Raw genomic sequence first — 21,738 nt, 5'->3', positions numbered from 1 at the left:
CACCGCTCCATCACTCCTCTCGTTTAGCCAGTTGGACAGAAACAGTTGTACAGTCCTGACGGCTGTTGGCTCTAAAATGCACATAAAACACTCTATGTTGCACCTTAGGGGGGATGAGGAGGAGGCTGTTGTACTGAGGTGAAGTAGGAGGTATATTTTGTAAATATCACACAAAAACACAATGATATAATGCGTGGTTTGGTGCCTGAATAGAAATACATGACAGAGTGTCTCTGTATTGTCAGTTCAGACCAGCTGATGTGTAACCACTCCAGGTAAGAGTGAACCATCTCCCTTCTTTGTGACGGATTTTAAAGGCTTATTGCTCCACTACCAGCTCCTCCTCTTACTGATGCGGTTGTCCTTTACCCCTCAAGGCGAAGCTGTCTTCTAAACACCTGTAGAGGCTCTTCTCAAGGCGAAGCTGTCTTCTAAACACCTGTAGAGGCTCTTTTGTATCGAGTAACAGGCAAAGTGGAGGCCTTCAACAATATCAACAATATCAGTTAACCAGTGAGCAAATCAGGGTAACCGGTCTGTGACATAATTTTGCAAATTAGCCAGATCATAGCAAAACATAGATTATTGTGAGCTGATATTGACCTGCTGCATATTGAACCAGCCCACTAAGCCATAAATTAGGGCTGTGGCTAAGGATTATTTACATTTTTACAGATTTTTTCCCCAATCACAATTAGCATAAGTCCAACTTTTCATCCTCACATCAAAAGATATCCTCTTTACTATCATGTAAGTGCAAAGAAGAAGCTTTAAACAAACTGACCCATCAGAGAGCTAAAATTCAAACATAGATTGGTGCCACAAACGCAAAGCCTCTATACTCCTCTTCCCCCACGCGTTCCAAATAACAGAGGCGTCATATAAGAACTCCTGGAGGTGGTATGACGCAGAGTAGGTAACTAGACCATTAGATAACCGTACAGCAGTGAAGCAGCAAAGCAGAAAACAGAACAAAGGAAACAGCACAGAAACTCTACAAATTCAGCAAGACTACAAGAGCACAGGGAAGAGAAAATAGAGCAGCCTTATAAACAACGAGCCTTACGACATGGCAGTGGTTTTCTCCACTTCAGTGAATGATGGTGCTTACATTTCCGTCAGTCATGAATATGCATTGTCTTGAGTGAGTCTAGTAGGAAACTCCTCCTTTAGAATGTGTGAAGTGTCAAGCTGCGCTTGTATAAAGGGAATTAAATAATGAAGCTTGAGAGCTGGTGTTTGCAGGGGGGGGTTGGGGTTTGATGCGGTTGATGTGCGGTTTGAAAATGGCTGAAACACCCAGCAGATAAACAATGCCATAAAGGTCGGCATTAGTAGCACAGTGTTAGAAGAAATCAATACGGGTTTTTATTTTAAGTTGCTTTTTTTAGTCCACCCGAGAGACAAGCCTCAAAACTATAAAACATCGATTCGTTGTCTGCAATACAATTGTCCTGTCTTGTTTTAGAGCAAAAAGGTGATTATATCTGGTCCCTCAGACTAACTGGCTCTGCAGTAACCGTATAATGCAGCTCACCATGTATGACCAGCAGGACCTATAGAGTCAAAAAGTTGCACTAGACATTCTTATCTCTTTCCTTTTTTCCTGTATCTCTATGACCCATGACCTCTCCATTATAATCCTGACAGAGAAGGGGGGGACTTAGGGGAGAATTAGGACACAGCTGTGTGTCAATGGCAGAGCAGAGGAGGACACTATGCAATGCAACACCCCCTCTCAAACCCTTCATCACCCTCGCACCCCCTGTTTCCACTTCCTCCTGTGTCTCACTCAGAGTTTCCACCTCTATTTCCTTGCTCCTGAATCCAGGTTCTGAGTACTGCCAGAGAATGCTTACCCACCGCCGCCGCCCCCCCCACCTCAGGCCAACTATGCATCCTGTTTCTGACACATGCCAACTTATCCAACCGCACTAGTCAGCTGAACACAGATCCAGTTTCCCCCTTCTTAATACTCCTAACAAGCCTTTTCCCTCCGCAGCCAAGTGTCAAGCCCCCCAAAGTCACCTAACGGTTTGGGTCTGCCCTCAACACGCACACACGCAGCGACGCAACAACACAGAGAGGGAGCACCGTTCAATTTTACAGTTTCTCCTTATTTACATGAGATGAGATGCAACCAGATACCCACCAGCAGCCACAAGATGGATACCTCATTATATTTGCATGGTTTATTTTCATCGCTTTCCTAGCAAGACGATGAGAAGTATGAAGTATGACATATGGTTTGGTGCCATTTCTGATACCGGGATCCATGGGCAGAACAAAATGACAGGAAGCTGACAGCCAAGTAATAGCCTAAACAGCATACTGAGAAAAATTATCACTCAGTGTAAATAAGATCTGCTTAGATGATTTGTTTTGTTTTGCCAGCAGACTTAAAAATAATCTCAATTACAGAGATATCTTTTAATAAGCCTATGACCAATAGTCTGGCTGGGCAATTCAGAAGTAATGAGGAAAGCCTACATTGAGATGCTCAGTGTAATTTCAGTTTTCATATAGGTGCAGACTGTGAATATCATAATATTTATTTTTTAGAATATCTTTCAGATATCAGTCTGTATGGTATAAATATGTGCAAAATCACATTTGAAATAACTGTTGTTTAGTGACTGAACTGTGTTTCTTTTATGTTTCATAAATGTAAAACTCAATCTTCACCAACTGGTTTTATAGTTTGTTAGTTTTTTTTAATTATACATTTTAAAAAAAATTAATTCACAGAATATCACACAGAAGAGACGCAAAACAACCAATAAGAAAACATATGATAAAGACGCACTTAAAACCAAACTGAATATTTCCTAAGACATGTTCACGCTCTGTCTCCTACCTGTCATAATACCGAGAGAAATGGCCGGAAAAAGGCCAAGGCCACCGAAAGGACATGACAAAAGAGCAGCAGGAGGGACACGGCTCACCCATTTGAATTGGACACAACCCAAACATATCAAGGACAAAGAAGTTCACCCCCACTCCCTCTTACTTCCGTCCATCATTGTCACTAGATCCTCTTTATAACCCCTTTGCACTTAACGCTAAACTCTCTGTCGCAACACTCACCAGTACGTGATTTTATGTGTAAAATATAAAAAGATTTTCTTATTCCAAGAAGGTATTATGAAATAAAACATGCTCAGTCATGTTATGCACACTCTTGAGCCACGTTACTTTTTCGCTGCCCCTCTCTCTTCAGCCATGGGACCACTTGCACTACACACAAGTGTGTGAGTCATGTATAAAGCAGGCTTTAGTACACATGTGAATCAGCCATGATTCACCCTTAATGCTGGCCACCCCAAGCAAAGTAATGGTCACTCACCCTTTTTATCCTATTTCTATATTAGTCCTGCAGATGGGTTTGCTTCATTATTCCACAAAGACATGTAACGCGCGGCATAAACACATTAAAGCCGTCACTGAGAGTAAACATGGACAAATAGAAAGCTGTGAAAAGAAGCAGTGATGTTTTCAGAGACTTATAATTGCAGAGTTGTTGGGTCTACACGAGAAGTCTCAGTGGACTTCATTAGGTCTCACTTGTGGAATGTGCAGGATCATATGTTTGGTTACATGAAACTAGCCTATGGCCCCCACTGAAATGCTTACTTTCACCCTACAAGTTGGGAGCTGATGTTGCATGAGGATACTCTGATGCAAAATAAAATGAAGCAACTCCTATCCTCTGCTCTCATCCCACCCATATCTGTCATGCAACACCACCCCCTTCATTCAAGAGTGGGAGTTGATAAACACCAAGCCAAGGGATATTCAAAGAGATGCATTCATTATAAAAAGCCACTGCAACTGGCACTTGGATGTCTGTTTTAGCCCATGATGCAGATCATGAGTGAAAATCACCACATTCATCTAAAGTGGCATGTTGCATAATGAGGGCCATTTCCAGAACAAGTCACAAGACAGTGTGTGCATATGTGATCACGCATGAGGCGTTTCAAAGTGATCTGTGTGCACAGCAGCAGCAGCAGCAGCAGCAGCAGCAGACATACCTTGGGTTTGATGTTGCAATGGCAGCAAACAGTCCACAGAAATTTGAGGGTCCTCCATAGCAGTATGATGAAGAGACCCCCAAAAAACGTCACCATGGAGGAGGCGAGGAATGCCCACCACATGCGCTGTCCATTATTGTCGCAGGGCACCTCAGACGAGAACGGGATGACAACGTCTTCCATCTTGGATATTAAGATTGAAGAGTCCGGATTTAGATTATTATTGATATTGCTTGTCCTCATAGAGCTCTCGCGTCCATGGGGAACGGTGCCATCTGCCTCAGCTAGCATTTAGGAGCCTTGGAGAGCCTGTGCCAGCGTCCCCAGCCCCACTCACCAGCCATATTGCTTAAAAAAAAAAAAAAAAAAATCCCCCTCTTTGCTGTAGATTGTGTTCACCCACCCTATGGAGTCTCTTTCTGTATTTTTTAACAGCCTATGAATTGTTTATTGGTGACAGCGTGAGACGCAGCACACGCAAACCTGACTGAAATAGCGGGTCGGTGGCCCTTAGAGAGAGGCATTTAAATCCGCAATAATGACGAATGTGAGGCGCTTCTCAGTCTGATGAGGGCTTTTCTGGCTCCTTCACGCCAAAAGAAGCCATGGTAAAGACGGCGCTGTTTGCAGCCTACGAGGCTGCCAGTGATATCTCAGATGACGGTAAACACAACGACACTGAGAAATACATAAAAAAGAAAAAGGAAAAAAGAAATGTTACAGCCTGTTCTCGAGGCGACCTCTCTCAGCCGTCTTCCATCCAGGGATCCCGTCGATTATCAGGCGGAGAATCGATGGATTTCACTTTCTTTACGCGTCAATCGACTGTGAAACGCGTAACGAAACAAACACAAATAGGTTTTGGTTTAATTCCTACACTTGGTTTAGCTGGACTACATATTCTTGCGAGCCTTTGGTGTAATAATTCTGCGTAAAAAGGACGAGAGCTTGGGTAGATGTCACTGTCTCCATTCGGTCCCTCCTGCAGCCCTGGCACGGAGCTGCCAGCTGAGAGCGCCTGTCAGATCCGCTCCAGAGGAGAGCGGGGAGATTTACAGGTAGGAGGGCGGAGCGAAGCGCTAATAATAAAGATGGACAGAGGGCAGTAATACCGCGACGATGTTTATTCCAAGTGCAAAAGACCGCACTCCGCTGCTTGGGTTGTATATAAAAGAAGAAGAGGTAGACTACAATTTGCGCCTTTGCGTCTCTATGCGCGCCAATGACGCACGTCGCAAAGAGGCTTTTTGAAAAGCGAGTGATACCGTTTATATAAACATCACGGCGAATGATGAGTCCCAATGGGAATCTTGTATTGATACCAGTGGATATAAAACGACAATAAAGTGAGGTTACTTATCATTGACTACAGCACTGTCAGTCCCCGTAGAGATATTACTGTAGTGCATTTTCATTAAGGATAGTGCTCCCACTTTTCAATTACAGTGTCTGTGGCTTTTCATCCATGGATGATAGGCGTCCCTGTTTTCATTTTGGAGGGTTGAGCGCACACACACACACACATACATACACACACAGGGAATGTTATGATGTCCTTCCCGGTCAATTACTGTCACACACAGGGAATGTTATGATGTCCTTCCCGGTCAATTACTGTAATATGCTTACACTTTTGGCACAGATATTAGGTCAAAAACAGGTGTGGATTGGTGATGACGGTAAGGCATGACTAGCAGTGGTTTATGGCTGCACATGGATGCCCCTCAAGTAGCCAGCCAGACCAAAAGATATGGGGAAACAGCTGGTTTGGGGCCCTGAATAACCACTGACCCCTCTAAGCGCCAGACCAGGCAGGTCACACAGCCACCTGTGTCACAAGGCTCCAGACTGCTTGGAGTTTTTTTTGCAATAAACTTTCAATAATATGTCCCCCCCAAGTAAGTGACAGTGCAATTATTGGTTCATATTCACTTTGCACTGTGTGTGATTTAAAGTCTAGGCAACATGATTAATAAATGTCTGAGCCCCTGACCCATGAAGTGTGTAATTATGACACTCGATCTCAAGCACATATCATTTTGAAAAGTAAACATGCCTAAGTGAGGTGTGAGGAAGATGTATGATATATGTTCTATCATGGTCATTTATTATCTGGGAAATATTAGTGCTGCTACAGAAATAGCTGCTGTAACCTGGGAATGGGGTATGTGCAATCTGTAAATTAAAGCATTTCAGAGTTATGAATGTTTATGCAAGCATTTTGACTTTACACAAAATAGCACTGCTATCCATCATTGGTCTGTATATTGAATATGAGTTACGGAGAAGTCTGAGGCAGCAGATTTTAAGTGCTCGTAACATTCTCACTGATTTCTGCTTCCTAATTTCCTCCATATCATTTAGGTTGAGTTTGCTCCAGAGTGACGCTGCAGGAAAACACACAGACAAGATCAAAGTGAGACAGGCAAAGCCAAGGTTTTAACTTTTGAAATAAAGATATATTGCGATATATATCTTTGTTTCATACCTTGTGGTAACACTGAACAGCATTTGTGTTCCAGTGATCTGGAACTTGCTGGTCAGGATAGGCCTTGTGCAGCAGCTGTGAAGTTGTCCTCCTGCTGGTAAAATGGTGAACTGTCACATTAAAGGCAAATGATGGGAGGATCCACTGCTTTTTTTTTTCTCTGTCTAATAAAAAAAAAAGAAAATTCTTGCAAGAATCAAGGTGATATCGATCCGGAAGTAATAATGCCAAGATTTCTAATAATGATAACATGTTATGTTAATGCTCATCTTAATTAAGTTGGTGATGCTATTTTCAACAAACAGCAAAAGTGAGGTTTGGATAACAGAGGCCTTTTATTGAGAGAAATAATGTTTACACAGAATTGCAACTTAAATATAAATTCTTATGCATATTCATATTCTCTGATTATCCTTACTACAGTACATATTCAAGCCTATAGAGATCCAAATAATCCCGCAAAGAGGTCACAGAAAGTGAGAGCGCCAGCAACACATGCTACATACATTATGCGTCATGGTAAATCTTTCTAGCGCTTATGTATGGCCACAACAGAAGTGACTTGAATTGATCGTCCCCCACGAAAGGCCAGCTGTTGGGCAAGTGGTTTTTGTGGTTCCAAGCAGAACTTTAGCCAAAGGGTCTCATTGCTGACAGATGAGGAGATTAACATGAGAGCATTCAGGTGGTAAATCCCTCAGGACGTTTGGAGACACTATAGTTAACATGCTGGAGGACCAGCAGAAGGCCGAACTGGATGAATTCATCCCATCATGAAGAGTGATGGGGAACGGCCACGGTTTGCCAGTGTGGAGTACAAAGGCCTTTGCAGTCAGACTTTAGACTTCTCAAGTTCAGTTGAGCTTTCAGCAGCTGTCTTGAAACAGACACCCCAACAGGAGGGCTACCCTACCCCTTTCTAAAACAGGCAAGAGGGTACTTGGAGGACATCAAGAATTGTGGCACAGCATAGCAGGCGTGCACCTACATGTATATCAGATATAGTGTGAAGTAATTAGTGACTGAAACCTTGAACAACATTCTCTGGGGAGCATTCAGTAATGTCACAGTGGCTTTTTCAGCGAATGTTCTCACCAATGTTCTACAATGTATTCAATTTGAGTTGGAGGCAGTTGGAGGCATTAGACATGGTGGATGTTTTGAATACACTGGGAGCTCTCTTGCCCCAGTGAATCTGACAGGAAGCTGGAGGGTAGTCATTCACTGTGACATCAATAGCCAGAGGACCATGTGACCCGGATGCAGCGCTTGGAGGAAACAACCTCGAGCTAGAGGCGCCCATTCAACCAGCAAGATGTGGTGTAGCTATGGGCTGTCCACTCACACGGAAAACAGCCCGCATAGAATTCTGCAGAAACACAGAATTGAATATGGAAGATATATAAAATAAAGTTATTCTTGCAATGTAGACTCCAGGGCATGGGCTCACATGTATCAAATGTACTAGAATAGTACTCGATAAGATGAGTGCTTAGAATAAAAAAATAAAAAAAAAGATTCTATGCTAAGTGTAGACTTATTCCATAGAGCAAAATGTAACACTAATATTTAAGAGTAAGTAGTAACATGACTAATTACATGTATGGTTAGAGCAGGAAGAGCCAATTAATGACAATGAATTACTCTGTCATATTGTTAATTCCTTTAGGAAAATCCTTATATTTTGCCATCGATTTTCTTATTTTGTGATTTTCTTACTATGTGATAAGAAGAATTTGGTCTTATGTTGACATTGTAGACCGTGAATAATGCCTAGAAAGCGAAACAAAATAACTTCCAGCTTTATTTGTGTGGTTTGTGCCACTGAAAAAGGCAGTGGTGTAACATTCTGTCAAATTTTCAAATGAATTATTCATCATATTTTGTAAAATATGCGTCAGATCATGGGCGCTCACCTCTGTCTCTCTCTCTAGCAGATGTCAAGGTTTCACTCTTAACTAACTTAAGAGAGTATTTATAGCTTTTATAATTAAGTTTGCGACTAGGCGTAAGAGTGAAAGGCTTTTATTTTTATTAATCTTAAATTCAAGTACTTTGAGTTCTTCAAGGTTACAAAATCAAAACTCTCTTGGGAAGGTCTTTTTTTTTAGACTACGTGATAAATGAAATGATTCATACATTCAGTATGGCTGCTTAATAATTTCAAGATGGTGAACAATTCCTTATCTTTCTTGTAGAAATTTGCATATTTCTCATGATGGAGTCATGATGTTCTAGTGTGAGGACAGCACACATTGACCTATCACCATCAAACTGCAAAGCATGATGTATGACTATAGTGCTGCTGTATAACAAACAGTGTCTTTAGGTGTATATAAGCGTGCAGCTGCCTCCTTAATGCTGAAGCATGACTATGTCTTTATTGCTCACTCAGAGATCCTGGGAGCACCTCATCTCAACTCAAAAATTGATGGCCATGGGGTGTCGTTTAGCTCACTTGGTAGAGTAACCACCCCATGTACGAAGGCTCAGTCCTTGCCGCGGTAGCCCAGGGTTCAAAGCCGACCTGTGGCTCTTTCCCGCATGTCATTCCCCATCTCTCTCTCTCTCTCTCTCTCCACATTCCTGTCACTCTTCAGCTGTCTCTATTGAAGATAAAGCTTGAAAAGGCCAAAAAAATCTTAATTTTTTTTTTTTTAAATGGCCACTTCATCTGTCACTTTTTCCATTTACTGCTGCTTTTGGCAAAATGGATTCACTTTTATCCTAATACGTCTCTGAAGGACACCGGGAGACAGAGCATCATCATCTGTCATTTTTAGCACATTTTCTTCAGCATTGCCTAAACAAAGAGGTTACCAGACAGGATGTGGGAGAGAAGAAATGCAAATGGATGCATTACATTTTTTTTCCCTTTAGTATTTAAGCGACAGAATTTTTTTTACAAAGACAAAAACTCTGAGTCCATGTTGTGATACGGAAAATGAGTTTTATTCTCATGTTAATGTCTCAACATACAAATCACATTCTTTATAATAAAAGAAAAGTTCAATCAGTACCTGGCATCTAGACCTTTTCTAGAAATACAACCACTTCACGTTGTATCCCGCTCTCGCTTTCTAACATATGCTATCTACTCAGAAAAATAGTAACATTACAGTTTGCGTCTGCTTACTCTTTTAGCCCAGTAGTCAAACTTGTGGACCAATTTTCCTTTGATAAAAAAAAAAAAAAAAAACTGTGCAAGAATAGATCCCTTTTTAATAATTCAAATAAGAGGTGATCCTTTTTTTCTAGTTTAGAATAAAAGGCCATCAATGAAATGTAAGGAACTGATGTGAGATAAAAACATGAATTAGTTACAGTAGAAATTATAGTACCTATTCATAGTCTACTGGAAACCTAGGAACAGTTACATGTTTAAGGTTAACAGGTAAACAAGTGCAAAACAGAAATAAAAAGGATAAAGTTGCCTTAGTGGATTTTGGCACAATAAGATACAGGATATGTTTTTTTTTCAAGGAAGGGCAGAATATTTTTGTCAATATTTTTTGCCTCCTGAATAAAAAATACATTTAAATAACAACAACAAAAAAAATCACTAACATTTAAAACAGGTCAGAGGAAAATCCTTTAAGATATTACCCTGCAAATTTTGCTTCATAGTGTCTCTTTTAATGAGTACATCGATAAGTGACTGACAACCAACCACGAAAAAACAACTCTTAAAAAAAATTGTTTTAAAAACGCCAGACGTTCCTAGGCATATGACCTAGTGAAAATACATAATATATATGTATATATATATATATATTTGTTTTGTTTTTTCAGATGTATCTGCATACTGTATATGTTATACTCTATATTGTTGTTAAATATATGTTAAAGAGATAGAATGATAGTTACACAGTGGTCTGTCTAGCCCTGGAGTGCATTCTGAGGAGTTAACCCGTTGGCCTCTTCGGCCTACCCTCAAAACCTCACCATTGTCATGCGCTCTACACAATACTGGTCTTAAATCAGCCCCTAAAAATCATCTAGTCCATGATGGATGAAATGATGCATTGGATTCTCAAGAAGAAACTTCCTCTTTAAAACGTTCCGACTAGGTGACCAGGGGCTGGTTTCAGATCAGGCTTCTTCTCCGAAGGCACTTCCAAAAAAGGCCCATAAACTTGTCTACACACCCAGCTACTACAGAAACACAATGCATAGAGCAAACATCAATGTGTTTTGAGTTTTTTTTTTTTTCTTTTTAAATGGCCGTCGGTGCTGGCAGTCAGGTTCAGTAAGACCACAGCTACATACTTCAAGAGGTTTTGATGCTTTTTGCACTTTTGTGATGAAACACCATGAGGAATGTGATGTCTGATCCTGTCATTCCATTTCTATAGCATTGTATTCATGCTAACAAACAACCATGATTCAACTCAACTGAAATTGTCATTACAATTGCAAACAACAGTCTCAATATTTTCTCTCTCACACACACACACACGCACGGACACACACAAAAACAAACAGACTCAATTAGTTGTCAGTCGTCAAATGGGTGCATAATTGTAGGGAAACCACAAATGTCATTTGGTACACTGGTGGGTCTGGGCCTGGAGGGCGGGGCTGAACTTCATTAGTGTTGAGGTTTGTGTACACAAGGGGAGGGACAATCATTCAAGCACATATTGAACACCAATAGTCAGACTTGTCTTTTGTAAACGGACGCTTACAATGCAGCATTACATATACACCACCAGAAACCCTTAGGGAAGACTGAATGAAATTTAATGTCGTGATCCAGCGCTACTAACCTGCTCTGGAGTATATCAGAAATAAAAAAAGAAGCTCTGATTATAAATCATAGCAAAAGACAAAATAAAAAAATATCAATAATTTACATACCTAGCTCACTGTAGTGTACCTATTGGTATAGTGTGAAAGGGTTCATTAGTGTTTGGGGAATGAAGATAAAAACCGCAGATTGCTGTAGTGGCAGCCGGTCTCCTCTAGGGGCAGCCAAGTGGAGTCCACAGGACTTTACTTTGTTCCTGATCAACTATTGTCATGATCTGAGTGCAAATGTAAGGGAGGGTGCCGCCTTGGACAATACCTGCCAAAAGAGAAGGTGACTCACTGAAAACAGAGTGCAAAAACTCCCAATATAATATATTATTATCTGTGGTCTGTGTTGTCTGTGTTTTTTTAGGTGTATTGATTGTGTACATACCTGTGAAGAATTTGCTGTATTCTTGCTCTATCTTCTGTGCACTGTCAAATTGCTCCTTGGAATGTTTTTGGGATACTTTGTCCCGCAGATAAACCGGATCTTTCTGCTCCCTGTGAAACAAATTGGGGAAATTTATTTAGAGCAGAGAGTTTTTAAAAAATTTAAATAAAATAAAAATCTGTGACAAACAATGTCTGATGAATCCTTGAAAACATTTAGAAACAAATACCAAGTGAAGAAGGGACTGAGAGAAAAATTAAGATAACAAAAACAGGCATGTTTCACCAGCTGTTTAGGATTATGCAAGAGTTTGTGGGGCGCTTTGACAGATGTGCCAAAGGGTTCATGGTGAGATGGAGAGTGTGAAGGCTTATCCTCCATCCATCCATCCACACAAACACACAGGGCAGCTATGCCACTGTACCAGGACAGTGTATGAGGATTATAAAAAATAAAAAAAAACAACTATCAATAACAGGACATCTTTAAGTGTCTTGATTTGGAGGAAACAGGTCACTACTTACTTGATCTGCTTGGCGTTTTTGTAGCGGACAAAGACAACAATTGGATAAATGTGAACGCTGTGGAGCCTTTCGATAGCGTGCGGGGCAATGTCGAGCAAACAGTGACAGCCCTGCATCAAAAAACAAAAAGAACATCACTTCAACACACAAACTAATTCAATCCAACTGTTTCAAATGGCTTCACGACTATTACATGGGATGACGATTAATGCATGTTGTCCTAGAAGAATAAATGAAATGAACAAAAAAATTGCTGTTATGAGCTTGCTTTTCATTCATCGATATTCAAAGATTTAACGCGCTGCAAGAGTGATAGCTTATCTTGAGAAAACACGGCGATAAAAAGACAAATTGAAACCACTTTATCTTTCCTGATAAGATCTGATGAGAGAGAAAAGCGCTGACTCAATACCTTATCTGTTATTTCCTTTATAGAGGCTACGGTGGTCACATCAAAATGGCCACTCCTGCGCTTGTAGTCGATGAAGAGGCAGTCTTTGACGCCACGCTCGATAGCTTGCTGAGATGCCTTCATCACCTCTGCAGACGCAACAGGAAGAGTTGTGGTGAAAAAAAATGCAAGAAATGCAAGCAAGCAAACCCTGACTTGCAATGCAGATGTGCCCTTTTCTCTCTCCTGACAAACATCTGGATGAGGAGAACTCACCAAGTACACATCTGCAGAACTTCCCAGGAGACTCTTTGACCAGCATCTCCTTGACGGGGTCAGTGAGCGGCCCTAGGATGAGTACAGGCCGGGGAGAGGTGCACTCCACCTTCTGGACCCGCTGGTATGCCAGGCTCACACAGTCTGACGCACAAGAACAAGACAAAAATCAATCAAATATCCTTTCAGATGTTTGCTGCTATTTTTTAAATCCAAAAACCTCTGAAGTGTTTCCTCTTTTACCGTCAAGGAAGGGGATGGAGTCTGTACTGATGGTGTCCAGAGCCACCATCTCTTTGCTGTCTTTGGAGCTGCTGCGCTTGTGTTTCTGTTTCCTCCTGAAGAAGGATCTGCGGGCTGCTGCAGAGAGAGTCTTACTGGAGTCTTCCTTCATTTCTGTCACGCTGTGTCTACGGTAAAATTCTTGGTCCATCCTACAAAACACACATGAGACAATGCATGCACACAGGTTGCATTAAGGTTAGAGCAGAGGTTCATGTTACGCATGTAGTTCTGAGAGCCAAGATTGGCTGGACACATTTTTAGCATTTGTTTAAAATTCATTGTGTAAGTACAAAGAACAACATCAGGATTACTGCATTAGCATTAAAAATTAACAACATATTGAGACAAACAATATGAGGACAGCAGGACCTTGCATTAAGTGGAAAAGGACAGTCCAAAACATATGGAAGAGAAGTGACATTGCGTATGATGCCTACATTGTAGCAGTATGCCGTAGATTGTTATCACAGCTGTTACAAACTGTCCACTAGCTCAGAAATGTCTGTGTGTCTGTAAGCGTGCACTGAATTCTCCACCCACATGTACTTGCTGGGGATCTGCCCCCTCTGGATCTGCTGTGCGTTCTCATCTAGCTGCCAGGCCATCCAGGTCCCAAAGCTGCCCTTTGGTAAAGACTCATCCACGTACAGGATGTCATCCTTCTTAAAACTGAGGTCCCCCTCGGCCTCCCCCACCCGGTCGTAAAGTGCTCTGGTGGGAGGGAGAGACAAAGATAGATGGGGAGTTATGAAGAGTAGGGCAGCGCGAGGGAGCATGAAGTTGATAAAGTGAGAAAGAAGGTGAAGTATCAGATAAGAAAGGTGTAAAAAAAAAAAAAAAAAAAAAAAAAAAAAAGGGAACAGGATAAAAGATCAGGAAGATAGAAAGAGAGTAAAGAAAGGAAGTGTAGAGAAATCTATTGACAGTACAGGCCTTGCTTGCCTCCTGTTGGAGCCTCATAAGTCACTGCCAAGCAGCCTATCTGTGACAGCCAGCCAAGCCGAGTGTATTTACTGCAGATGACATCACAAACCCACTTGCCTATATGACAAGTGACTGCGGCAGCTGCGGCAACACGCCCCGACAGACTCCCAACAATAAAACGTGACTATTTTAGAGCTTCATTTTCCATCCATATACAATGTATTTAAAATGGCCTGGAAAACACCGGGCGCTAAAATGGACGTGGCGTTGGGTCCGGTGTGTCTTGAGCAGAGAGATTAGATAACCTAAATTTGTGGTGTGATTAGCATCATTGCAGTCGCACAGTGGATCTGGGACATAATTGGTTAGATGAGAAAGATTCCAGCTTGTCTAAGGGGCGCTCCAGTGGTGGTTCTATATATAGGAGTATGGATAGAGATGAGGCTGCTTGGGGAAATTTAGTGTGGTCCTTTTACAGAGTTGTAACACATTAACACTCAACAATGATCCGTGTGCATGTGTATATTTATGCATGTACCTAATATAAAAGCCATCTCCTGGGACATCTTTGAGCATGCTGAACTCAGCTGGCCGATGCTGCACCTTGAGGGTGACCGTCTCTGCAGGCTTCAGCATCTCAACGTAAACCTCTTCTGCCGTCTTATTCTTCATATTCACCGAGTTGTACTGAAAGACAAGAGGGGATGAGGATGACACAAGGGGGGCATGTGAACTTCACATTATGAAAAATAAGATAAATTCAGAGTGAGGAGCAGAGGAATTTACGCTCATCTGTGAAATCATTTGACGTGCCGGTGAAGCTTCTCGGCTACATTTCCTCCGAGCATTCAGCTGTATTAAAGTGTAGCAGTATTGATTTGTGCCATGTATGTGGGGGAAGAAAACAAACGGGACGGGAGATTGAAGGATAGACTGATGCTGTGCGGCCTGATGGCGAAGCTGCATTGCAATTCAGAAAGCAGGCCCTTTGCAGCGCAGGGATAAGTGGGAGCATGCCAGGAATTGTCTATTATGAGTTTACGGTGCTCTGGATAGATCAGCAACGTGGAGTGAGTGAACGCAGACGAGGAGAAGATCAATAAAGAACAATGACAGGCAGGAAAGAAATGCCAGTGCCTTCTGGCAGTGCTCGAGTCTACAGTAACGACAGCACACAAAGCTTTGCTACATCTTAGAAAGTTTAGCTTTGAGGCTGCTTCAAAAAAAAAAAAACTACTGATATTACACCTAGAAAGCTATTTTATTTGTGAAACCGAATAAACCTCCCACTTAAAAAAAGATCTGCAGTTATAACTGGACTGAATATGTACTATAAAACTGTAAACATGACAAACAGAAAGCTACATTAATCAGCATTTTTTAGACAGTACATGCTGAAGTCTCCCTTCTTGCATTATGTACAAGTCTCCCTTCATGCATTATGAAAATTCCTAGGCAACGTGTTTATCTATGCATGTGTGTTTGAGTCCACACCTCCAGAATGAGGTCCCCAGAGAGCAGCCCATCAGCGCCTCTGGCTGGACTGTCCTCATCCAGACTCTCTATGTAGACGCCCCTTAAGTTCCCTCCGCAGAGTGTGACTCCAACCTCCACCCCAGGCCTGCGCACCGTCACAAGCCGTGGCTCACCTGCCTTCTTGCCACCATCAGATGGCATTCTAGTGGACGACAAGTGATCAGTTAGAGTTGCATACATTATTATGGCGGGGGTTGTTGTTTTGTTCGTGTAGAGGTTTACCTGATGAAATTGCGGGGGCTGGTAGTGGGTGTGGTCTGCTTGGAAGAGGGGGTGAGTGTGCCCTCGTCCTGTTCGCTGAGTGTATCGATAGTGGAGTGAGTGTCGGGCGTGGCGGCGCCGCTCCCCTGGGGAGTCGACTGAGTGCTGACTGGCTCCAGACGGGAGCTGCACAGATATAAGTCAAAAATAGGAAAAAATTGTCTCCATCAATAAAATTATATTACAGAAAGCCTTAGGTTTAATGTGAATCACAGTGAAACCGATTACTCTTCCTGTATTGTCTAGGCTTGTAAAACTGCTTTATCATACCTTTTCTGAAAACAGCTAAACTCAAAATGTGACAAAAGATTTCACATTTGCTCTCTGCTGTATTAGAACTGTGCGAAATCTTCAAACTTACCTTCTGGACAAACAAGCACTAAAAGAAAACATCTCAATCCAGATTAAAAACAACTAATACAGAACGCAAATTAGACACACTACAAATAAACAAGTAAATAAAAACAATTAAGACGTTATGTCACAATTTCATAGTTTGTCCACCATAAACATTTTTAAGGGAAAAAATAAACCCGCCAATGCTCCAAGTACATATTAGCACAATAACCTTGTTTCACTTGAAAAAGTAATATCAGCTCATTTAAGCTGACATTTACCTTTTTAACTCGTGCATATTGTGATATTTAAAGATGAACAGCTTATAGTTTAATTGTAGCTTCATTGTCGACACCTGGGTGAACAACTGCTGCTTCAGAGATTCCTTGATGTTCATTCAGATAAAAAAAGTGTAGATGCAATGAAAAATATCATCCGGCCTCACTGCACACGAAAACTGCATTTAGTGAACACCTGGCCAGAACATAAATATCTGAGTCGTTCTTAAACTAAAAGACTTACTGGAACCGATTCAGGAATCAGCAAAGCAGCCCACCTGGAAAACCAACCCCCACAATGAGCATCTACATTCTACAAGAAACATCATGTTACCTGGAGCGAGAGTGGTTGCCCAGCTGGTACATGTGTGGGTTATACTGGGCCATGATGGTGATGGTGTCACACTGCTGGCCGATGATGAGGCGAGCTTGTTGCTCTGTAGCGTTCCGCAAGTTGATGCCATTATACTAATAAGAAAAAAATAATTATAAAAGTGATTAGGGAGACAGATATGAACACAGTATGTGGCCAGTTTATTTAGGGTTTTAGGTCATTAGTAGTTATTGGTGGACAAGACAGAGGATTCATTTTACACCCAAAAAAGTCCATACTCATACTAGGTCAGACTGCCATGACTTGCTTTAGAACATCTATAGACCTGTCTGAAATTCTGACGTTAACACGATTTCCATGAATATCTTACTTTATTTGATGTATAGATAGATTATCTATTATATATTATAATAGATTTTTAGTGGATTTACACTCTTTTATGTTCACAGATCTTTGTATCAAGGCGAAAAGTGCACATTGTTATTTAAGGCGGGGTGACAGGCATTGGCACTGCTAATATGAAACGTATCAAAATGACCTAACCTGCAACAAAGTCTCTGCAAAGTCTTAGTGGGATAAATTCACTCACTTCAAAAACATCCCTACTCTTTCTTTCTTTGACAGCTCAAACAGTGTACCACCCACAAGAACAGTATCTGCCCCCTTGTCGTGACATTGCAACAGAATTTCAGCTTGCACAGCCATTTTATATGTAGTGAAAACACCCTCTGACTGAATAGATTTCAGCAGGTATTAAAATACTGGGAACTGTGACAACACTGATGAATACAGTCTTCCACACAGAATAAATGTATAGGAGGCAGCAGAATGACTGAGCCTTTAACCATATATTAAATAAGTATCACTATTTATTAGACTGCTCCTGTATTGTTCTGCTCACTGACAGGCATCCGGCAAAGCATTCTTATTTATGCTGGTGGGAGCTATAACCTTTTTGACATACAGTAGGTTGTTCATACCTCCAGTAATTGGTCTCCATACTCCAATCCTGCCTGGTGGGCGATGCTACCTCCAGTGACTTTGGAGACAAAGATCCCTCCGTTCTCCCCGCTGACGATGGAGATGCCCAGAGGCTCCGCACCTTTGTGCACAATAACATTGCGGGGTTCCTCCAAGTACGGCCTGGCGGGAAATGTTGAATGCGTATAAATTAATCAGTCAAAAAAAGTTACACGATACCATGTAGGAGCAAGTTGAGAGGGTGAGGTGATGGACTGACCAACTTATTTACAGCTCTGGGGAGTGACTTGCTAGCAGGGCTTTTGCTCTAGTTCTACAAAACCATTTTCACCCATCCAAATTATAAACATTATCAACAGAAAGACAAAGTTAAAGTTTAAAGTTTAAGCCTGAGCTTAAATCCACCCCCGAGGCCTGTAAATTGATCATCTCTCCAGAGCGCTATTTTACACCAGGCTTACAGAGGAAACTGGATAGGTTTAGAGTACAGGGACACTATGTGGAACATCATCATGAAAGCAGAGGCATGTGAAATACCTTCACATGAAGGTGATTTGCATGAACTTTGTGTGTCTTCATAACAGGTTGGCTTTGGTCATGGCATACTATTCTATGAAGGCAGATAAGAGGAATGGATTAGCAGCCAGAGACAGGGGTAAACAGAGTGGTGGTGTACAAACAAGGCCATGACCCAGAAGCCCGGGGGCTGAGGAATAATAATAATAATACAATTGCATAACATACATATTGCACGCTAAAGGGTCCCTTGGCTTAAAGCCAAAATATGCACATGCATATTGTCCATGTCGTCATCATAGGGCATGGACATTGCATGCAATATCTGAGATTCAAGTGGGGGTTTTTTTTTCCCGACATGGAGGGAGACAAAAGCAGACATAAACATAACACTGAACCTTTATAGTTCACCCAGTGCAGCTAATTAGGTCAATCTATTTATTTTTCCCAAGGCCCTTATACTGTGGCATGCAAAGAAGTAGTCATCTTAAAAAACTGTGATTTTATGGAGGATGAAAATCATAAAATCCCCTATTGCATTCCATAATATGGTGCATGTAAACTGCACAAGACTGTTCTGCTCCTCTGTGTTATCTAACCCAACTGCGCTGAAGCATGTGAACGACGTGAACTTGTGTGGGGAGAGGGGGGGGCATTCCCTTTAGTTTTGACACTGAGAGCACGAACCTGAGGCTCCTGAGAGAGGAGAACCTCGGCCTTGCAGCCAGAGGAATCCTTAGAAAAGATCGGTTACGGTAAAGAGATCTGAAAGCGGAAGGTTGCAGAGAGGCGGAGGAAGATAAAGAGGAGAATGGAGGACAGATATCATACGGAAACAGCAACAGTGTAAAAGACTGAGAGGTGTTGACAGAAAGGTCGGAGGAAAGAATAAAATAAATAAAAAATCCTACATATCGACAGATCACTGCTACTTATTTTACAAACAGCAAGAGGCTTCCATAAAATTATTAAAACCACTTTTAATAGGATTTCAATTCTGAATTTCAATGAGGGATTGCACAGCTCTGACTGTGATAGACCTGTTGCCTGGCAACGCCTTTTGAAATAGCCTAGGAGGATCCCTGAGGGCACACGTAGGCCATAACATACCCGCTTCTGAAGTGATCCTTATAATCATAGTCTCCATCGTTCACCCAACAGCTACACCATTTGTAGAGGCATTTTCATTCTGGTCAGCTAGTCACCAACAACAGTCCTCTGATCAATACTCTGAACAGGCCAGCTGTGATAGGCAACTTCCAATTTGCCAATGAATTATTTATTTATTTATTTTTAAATACCAGATCGGGAAAATACACATGTTGACAAGCTAATATGCAGCTATCAACAACATCACAATAATGCAGAGATGTCATCCACCTGGGCATGGAGTTAATATTCAGGTATATTGCTTTTTTTTTTCTCTATCTGTGCGCAGTCAATTCTGTCATACCTGTCTTTCCTGCGCTCCCCTATTGGCACAGGGCTGACTGAGATCCGAGGTAAAGTGGAAATGGAGCCTTGTGATTGGCTACTGGCAAAAGAGGAGGTCTCCAGATTGAGTGGCGATTGTGGAGGCGTTATGAGACTGGGACTGCTACACTCAGAGTGCGAGAGGGAGCCTGGATTCAAAAAGGAAGAATAAGACAGAAGAAGGGTTTAGATCACACGTCAAGATAGATGCCAAAATCTGGTTTCAAATGCACTCACACCATTCTGTGATACATCAGGACAGTAAACACATCATCTCACTTGTGCCACATTCATAAATATCCTGACACTAAAAAGGATGTTGCTACCTGAACTGGATTACTGTATCTGCTTATGGAAGGTTATTTTAATTTCACAAAAAATAAAGACTATTTACTCCTGGACAGTTCTATCACTAAGGATGCACATTAACACCTTTTGCAGAGGAGACAAAAGTGTCTTAATTTGGTGGTAATCAAAGAATTAAAAAGGACTGAAAGGTTCAAACTGGCTAATGTTTAAATGAGATTTCTCTATCTGTGGATGAAATTTAAGGCAGCTATCAGATTTTTTTTCTGCTAGTGCTGCAAAAGTTAGAATTCAGCGAGCTTGACAAAGTATAACCAGGCTTGGGGATCGGGAAATAACTTTAAAAAAAGATGGCTGGACCTATATCTGCTGCTTTGCAGTTTGCTCTAACGGGCTGTAAGTAATTTAAATATGATGAGTGAGCACAGTACCTCTGTCTGACCCGAGCATGGAGCGGGGATACCGGGGAGTGGAAGGGATTTTGATCCTCTCTGTGCGGTAATGGACATTATTGGAAGAACCTGGAAGAGGGATGAGATGATACAGGGATGAATGCTGGGACATAATATCTGAAAAGTGAAAAAAGGCACATCGAGTCTGTGCCCTTTATGTATGTGTGTGTGCGTGCATGCGTGTCAGACTGACCGAGCCGTGCGCTGGAGGGCAGTGAGTTTGTACCGTGTGAAGCTCTGCTGCTACGTGACGATGAGGATTCAGAGTAGTCGCTTGTGCGTTTCTGCTGGCTCAGATCCAGGCTCAGACGACCCTGGTGTTGTGGGCTACAATGACAAAATAAAAAAAAAAAAAAAAAAAAAAAAAAAAAAAAAAAAAAAAAAAAAAGAGCCTCAGGAAGCAGTCATATAATTATGCACATAATTCTTACACAATTATTTGAACATGAGCAAGATATTTCACAGTTCAGAATTAATTAAATTGATGAGATGAGCTAAACTGCACAATACTGAGGCAAAGCAACAGCAGAAAATCATTTTCAACCAAAGCCCAAATTTAATTACATTATTTTGCCTTTAGGAAACAGGCTAATTAAAAAAATATTAGTCATCATAACAGTCAGGAAATACTGAACCGGCAATTAAGGATCCCTTTACATAAACCACGGGTCATAAAAGGGGGGATCAAGGAGTTAACCTGGTGTGAGTGTGCTGGTGACATATCTGGGAGGCGACGGATGGACAGTTGCTGGTATGAACGCGGTGACTGCGCACGGTGTACACTGGATTCCTCATGACGGCAGTCACAGCGGGGCACGGAGACAGACCCCGGTGGGCTGAATCTGACAGGGCGAGAGACACACTGCCATGTTAGAGAGAGGGGTCCAGTCTATGGTTTATGTTCTATGGTGAGAAAAAATGTGTGTTTACGTAAACATCTTAAGAAACTCACTGGGAGGTAGGGAGCCATTGTAGACTGTGGGGACGAAGCCGACACTGTGCCTGTGGGAGCGGCTCGGGGAGGAACGCAGCATGTCCCTGGGCTCTGGTGAGTGCTCATCGTTAGAGTAGCTCTGTGATGAATGACAGAAACAAATGGTTACCATTTTCCCCAGAGGGCAACAAAACACCATTATGTCTTTGGAGAAATGCTCTACC

The 21,738-nt window shown here is 41.8% G+C and overlaps 2 protein-coding genes across 32 annotated transcripts in view; both read right to left on the bottom strand.

Moving 5' to 3' along the window:
* The window catches only part of LOC104930626 (calcium-activated potassium channel subunit alpha-1), a 131,842-nt gene extending 126,618 nt beyond the window's left edge, over positions 1–5,224 (bottom strand). For 6 of the 30 annotated variants that reach the window (XM_027277947.1, XM_027277948.1, XM_027277951.1 and 3 more), the window contains exon 1: positions 4,035–5,220. In XM_027277947.1, coding sequence (XP_027133748.1) covers positions 4,035–4,325 — 291 coding nt within the window. In that variant the 5' untranslated portion in view covers positions 4,326–5,220. Of the gene's footprint in view, positions 1–4,034 lie in introns of all 30 variants that reach the window. The other 24 variants (XM_027277936.1, XM_027277937.1, XM_027277938.1 and 21 more) reach the window with 8 other exon arrangements.
* A 4,234-nt stretch (positions 5,225–9,458) lies between these two features.
* The window catches only part of dlg5a (discs, large homolog 5a (Drosophila)), a 33,327-nt gene continuing 21,047 nt past the window's right edge, over positions 9,459–21,738 (bottom strand). The window contains exons 17-33 of one of the 2 annotated variants that reach the window (XM_010745486.3): positions 21,533–21,653; positions 21,278–21,422; positions 20,774–20,907; positions 20,560–20,649; positions 19,803–19,971; positions 17,833–17,995; positions 16,853–16,986; positions 15,866–16,030; positions 15,602–15,785; positions 14,646–14,794; positions 13,724–13,894; positions 13,142–13,332; positions 12,899–13,042; positions 12,644–12,771; positions 12,232–12,341; positions 11,708–11,817; positions 9,459–11,590 (exon numbers count right to left, since the gene is read on the bottom strand). In XM_010745486.3, the coding sequence (XP_010743788.2) occupies positions 11,487–11,590; positions 11,708–11,817; positions 12,232–12,341; positions 12,644–12,771; positions 12,899–13,042; positions 13,142–13,332; positions 13,724–13,894; positions 14,646–14,794; positions 15,602–15,785; positions 15,866–16,030; positions 16,853–16,986; positions 17,833–17,995; positions 19,803–19,971; positions 20,560–20,649; positions 20,774–20,907; positions 21,278–21,422; positions 21,533–21,653 (2,412 nt within the window). In that variant the 3' untranslated portion in view covers positions 9,459–11,486. The remainder of the gene's footprint in view (positions 11,591–11,707; positions 11,818–12,231; positions 12,342–12,643; positions 12,772–12,898; positions 13,043–13,141; positions 13,333–13,723; positions 13,895–14,645; positions 14,795–15,601; positions 15,786–15,865; positions 16,031–16,852; positions 16,987–17,832; positions 17,996–19,802; positions 19,972–20,559; positions 20,650–20,773; positions 20,908–21,277; positions 21,423–21,532; positions 21,654–21,738) is intronic. The other variant, XM_010745494.3, reaches the window with a different exon arrangement.

This window comes from Larimichthys crocea, chromosome III (assembly GCF_000972845.2).
Source record: "Larimichthys crocea isolate SSNF chromosome III, L_crocea_2.0, whole genome shotgun sequence".
NCBI classification, from domain to species: domain Eukaryota; kingdom Metazoa; phylum Chordata; class Actinopteri; family Sciaenidae; genus Larimichthys; species Larimichthys crocea.
Note: the sequence above shows the minus strand (reverse complement) of the source record. Positions and strands in the feature narration are given on the sequence as shown.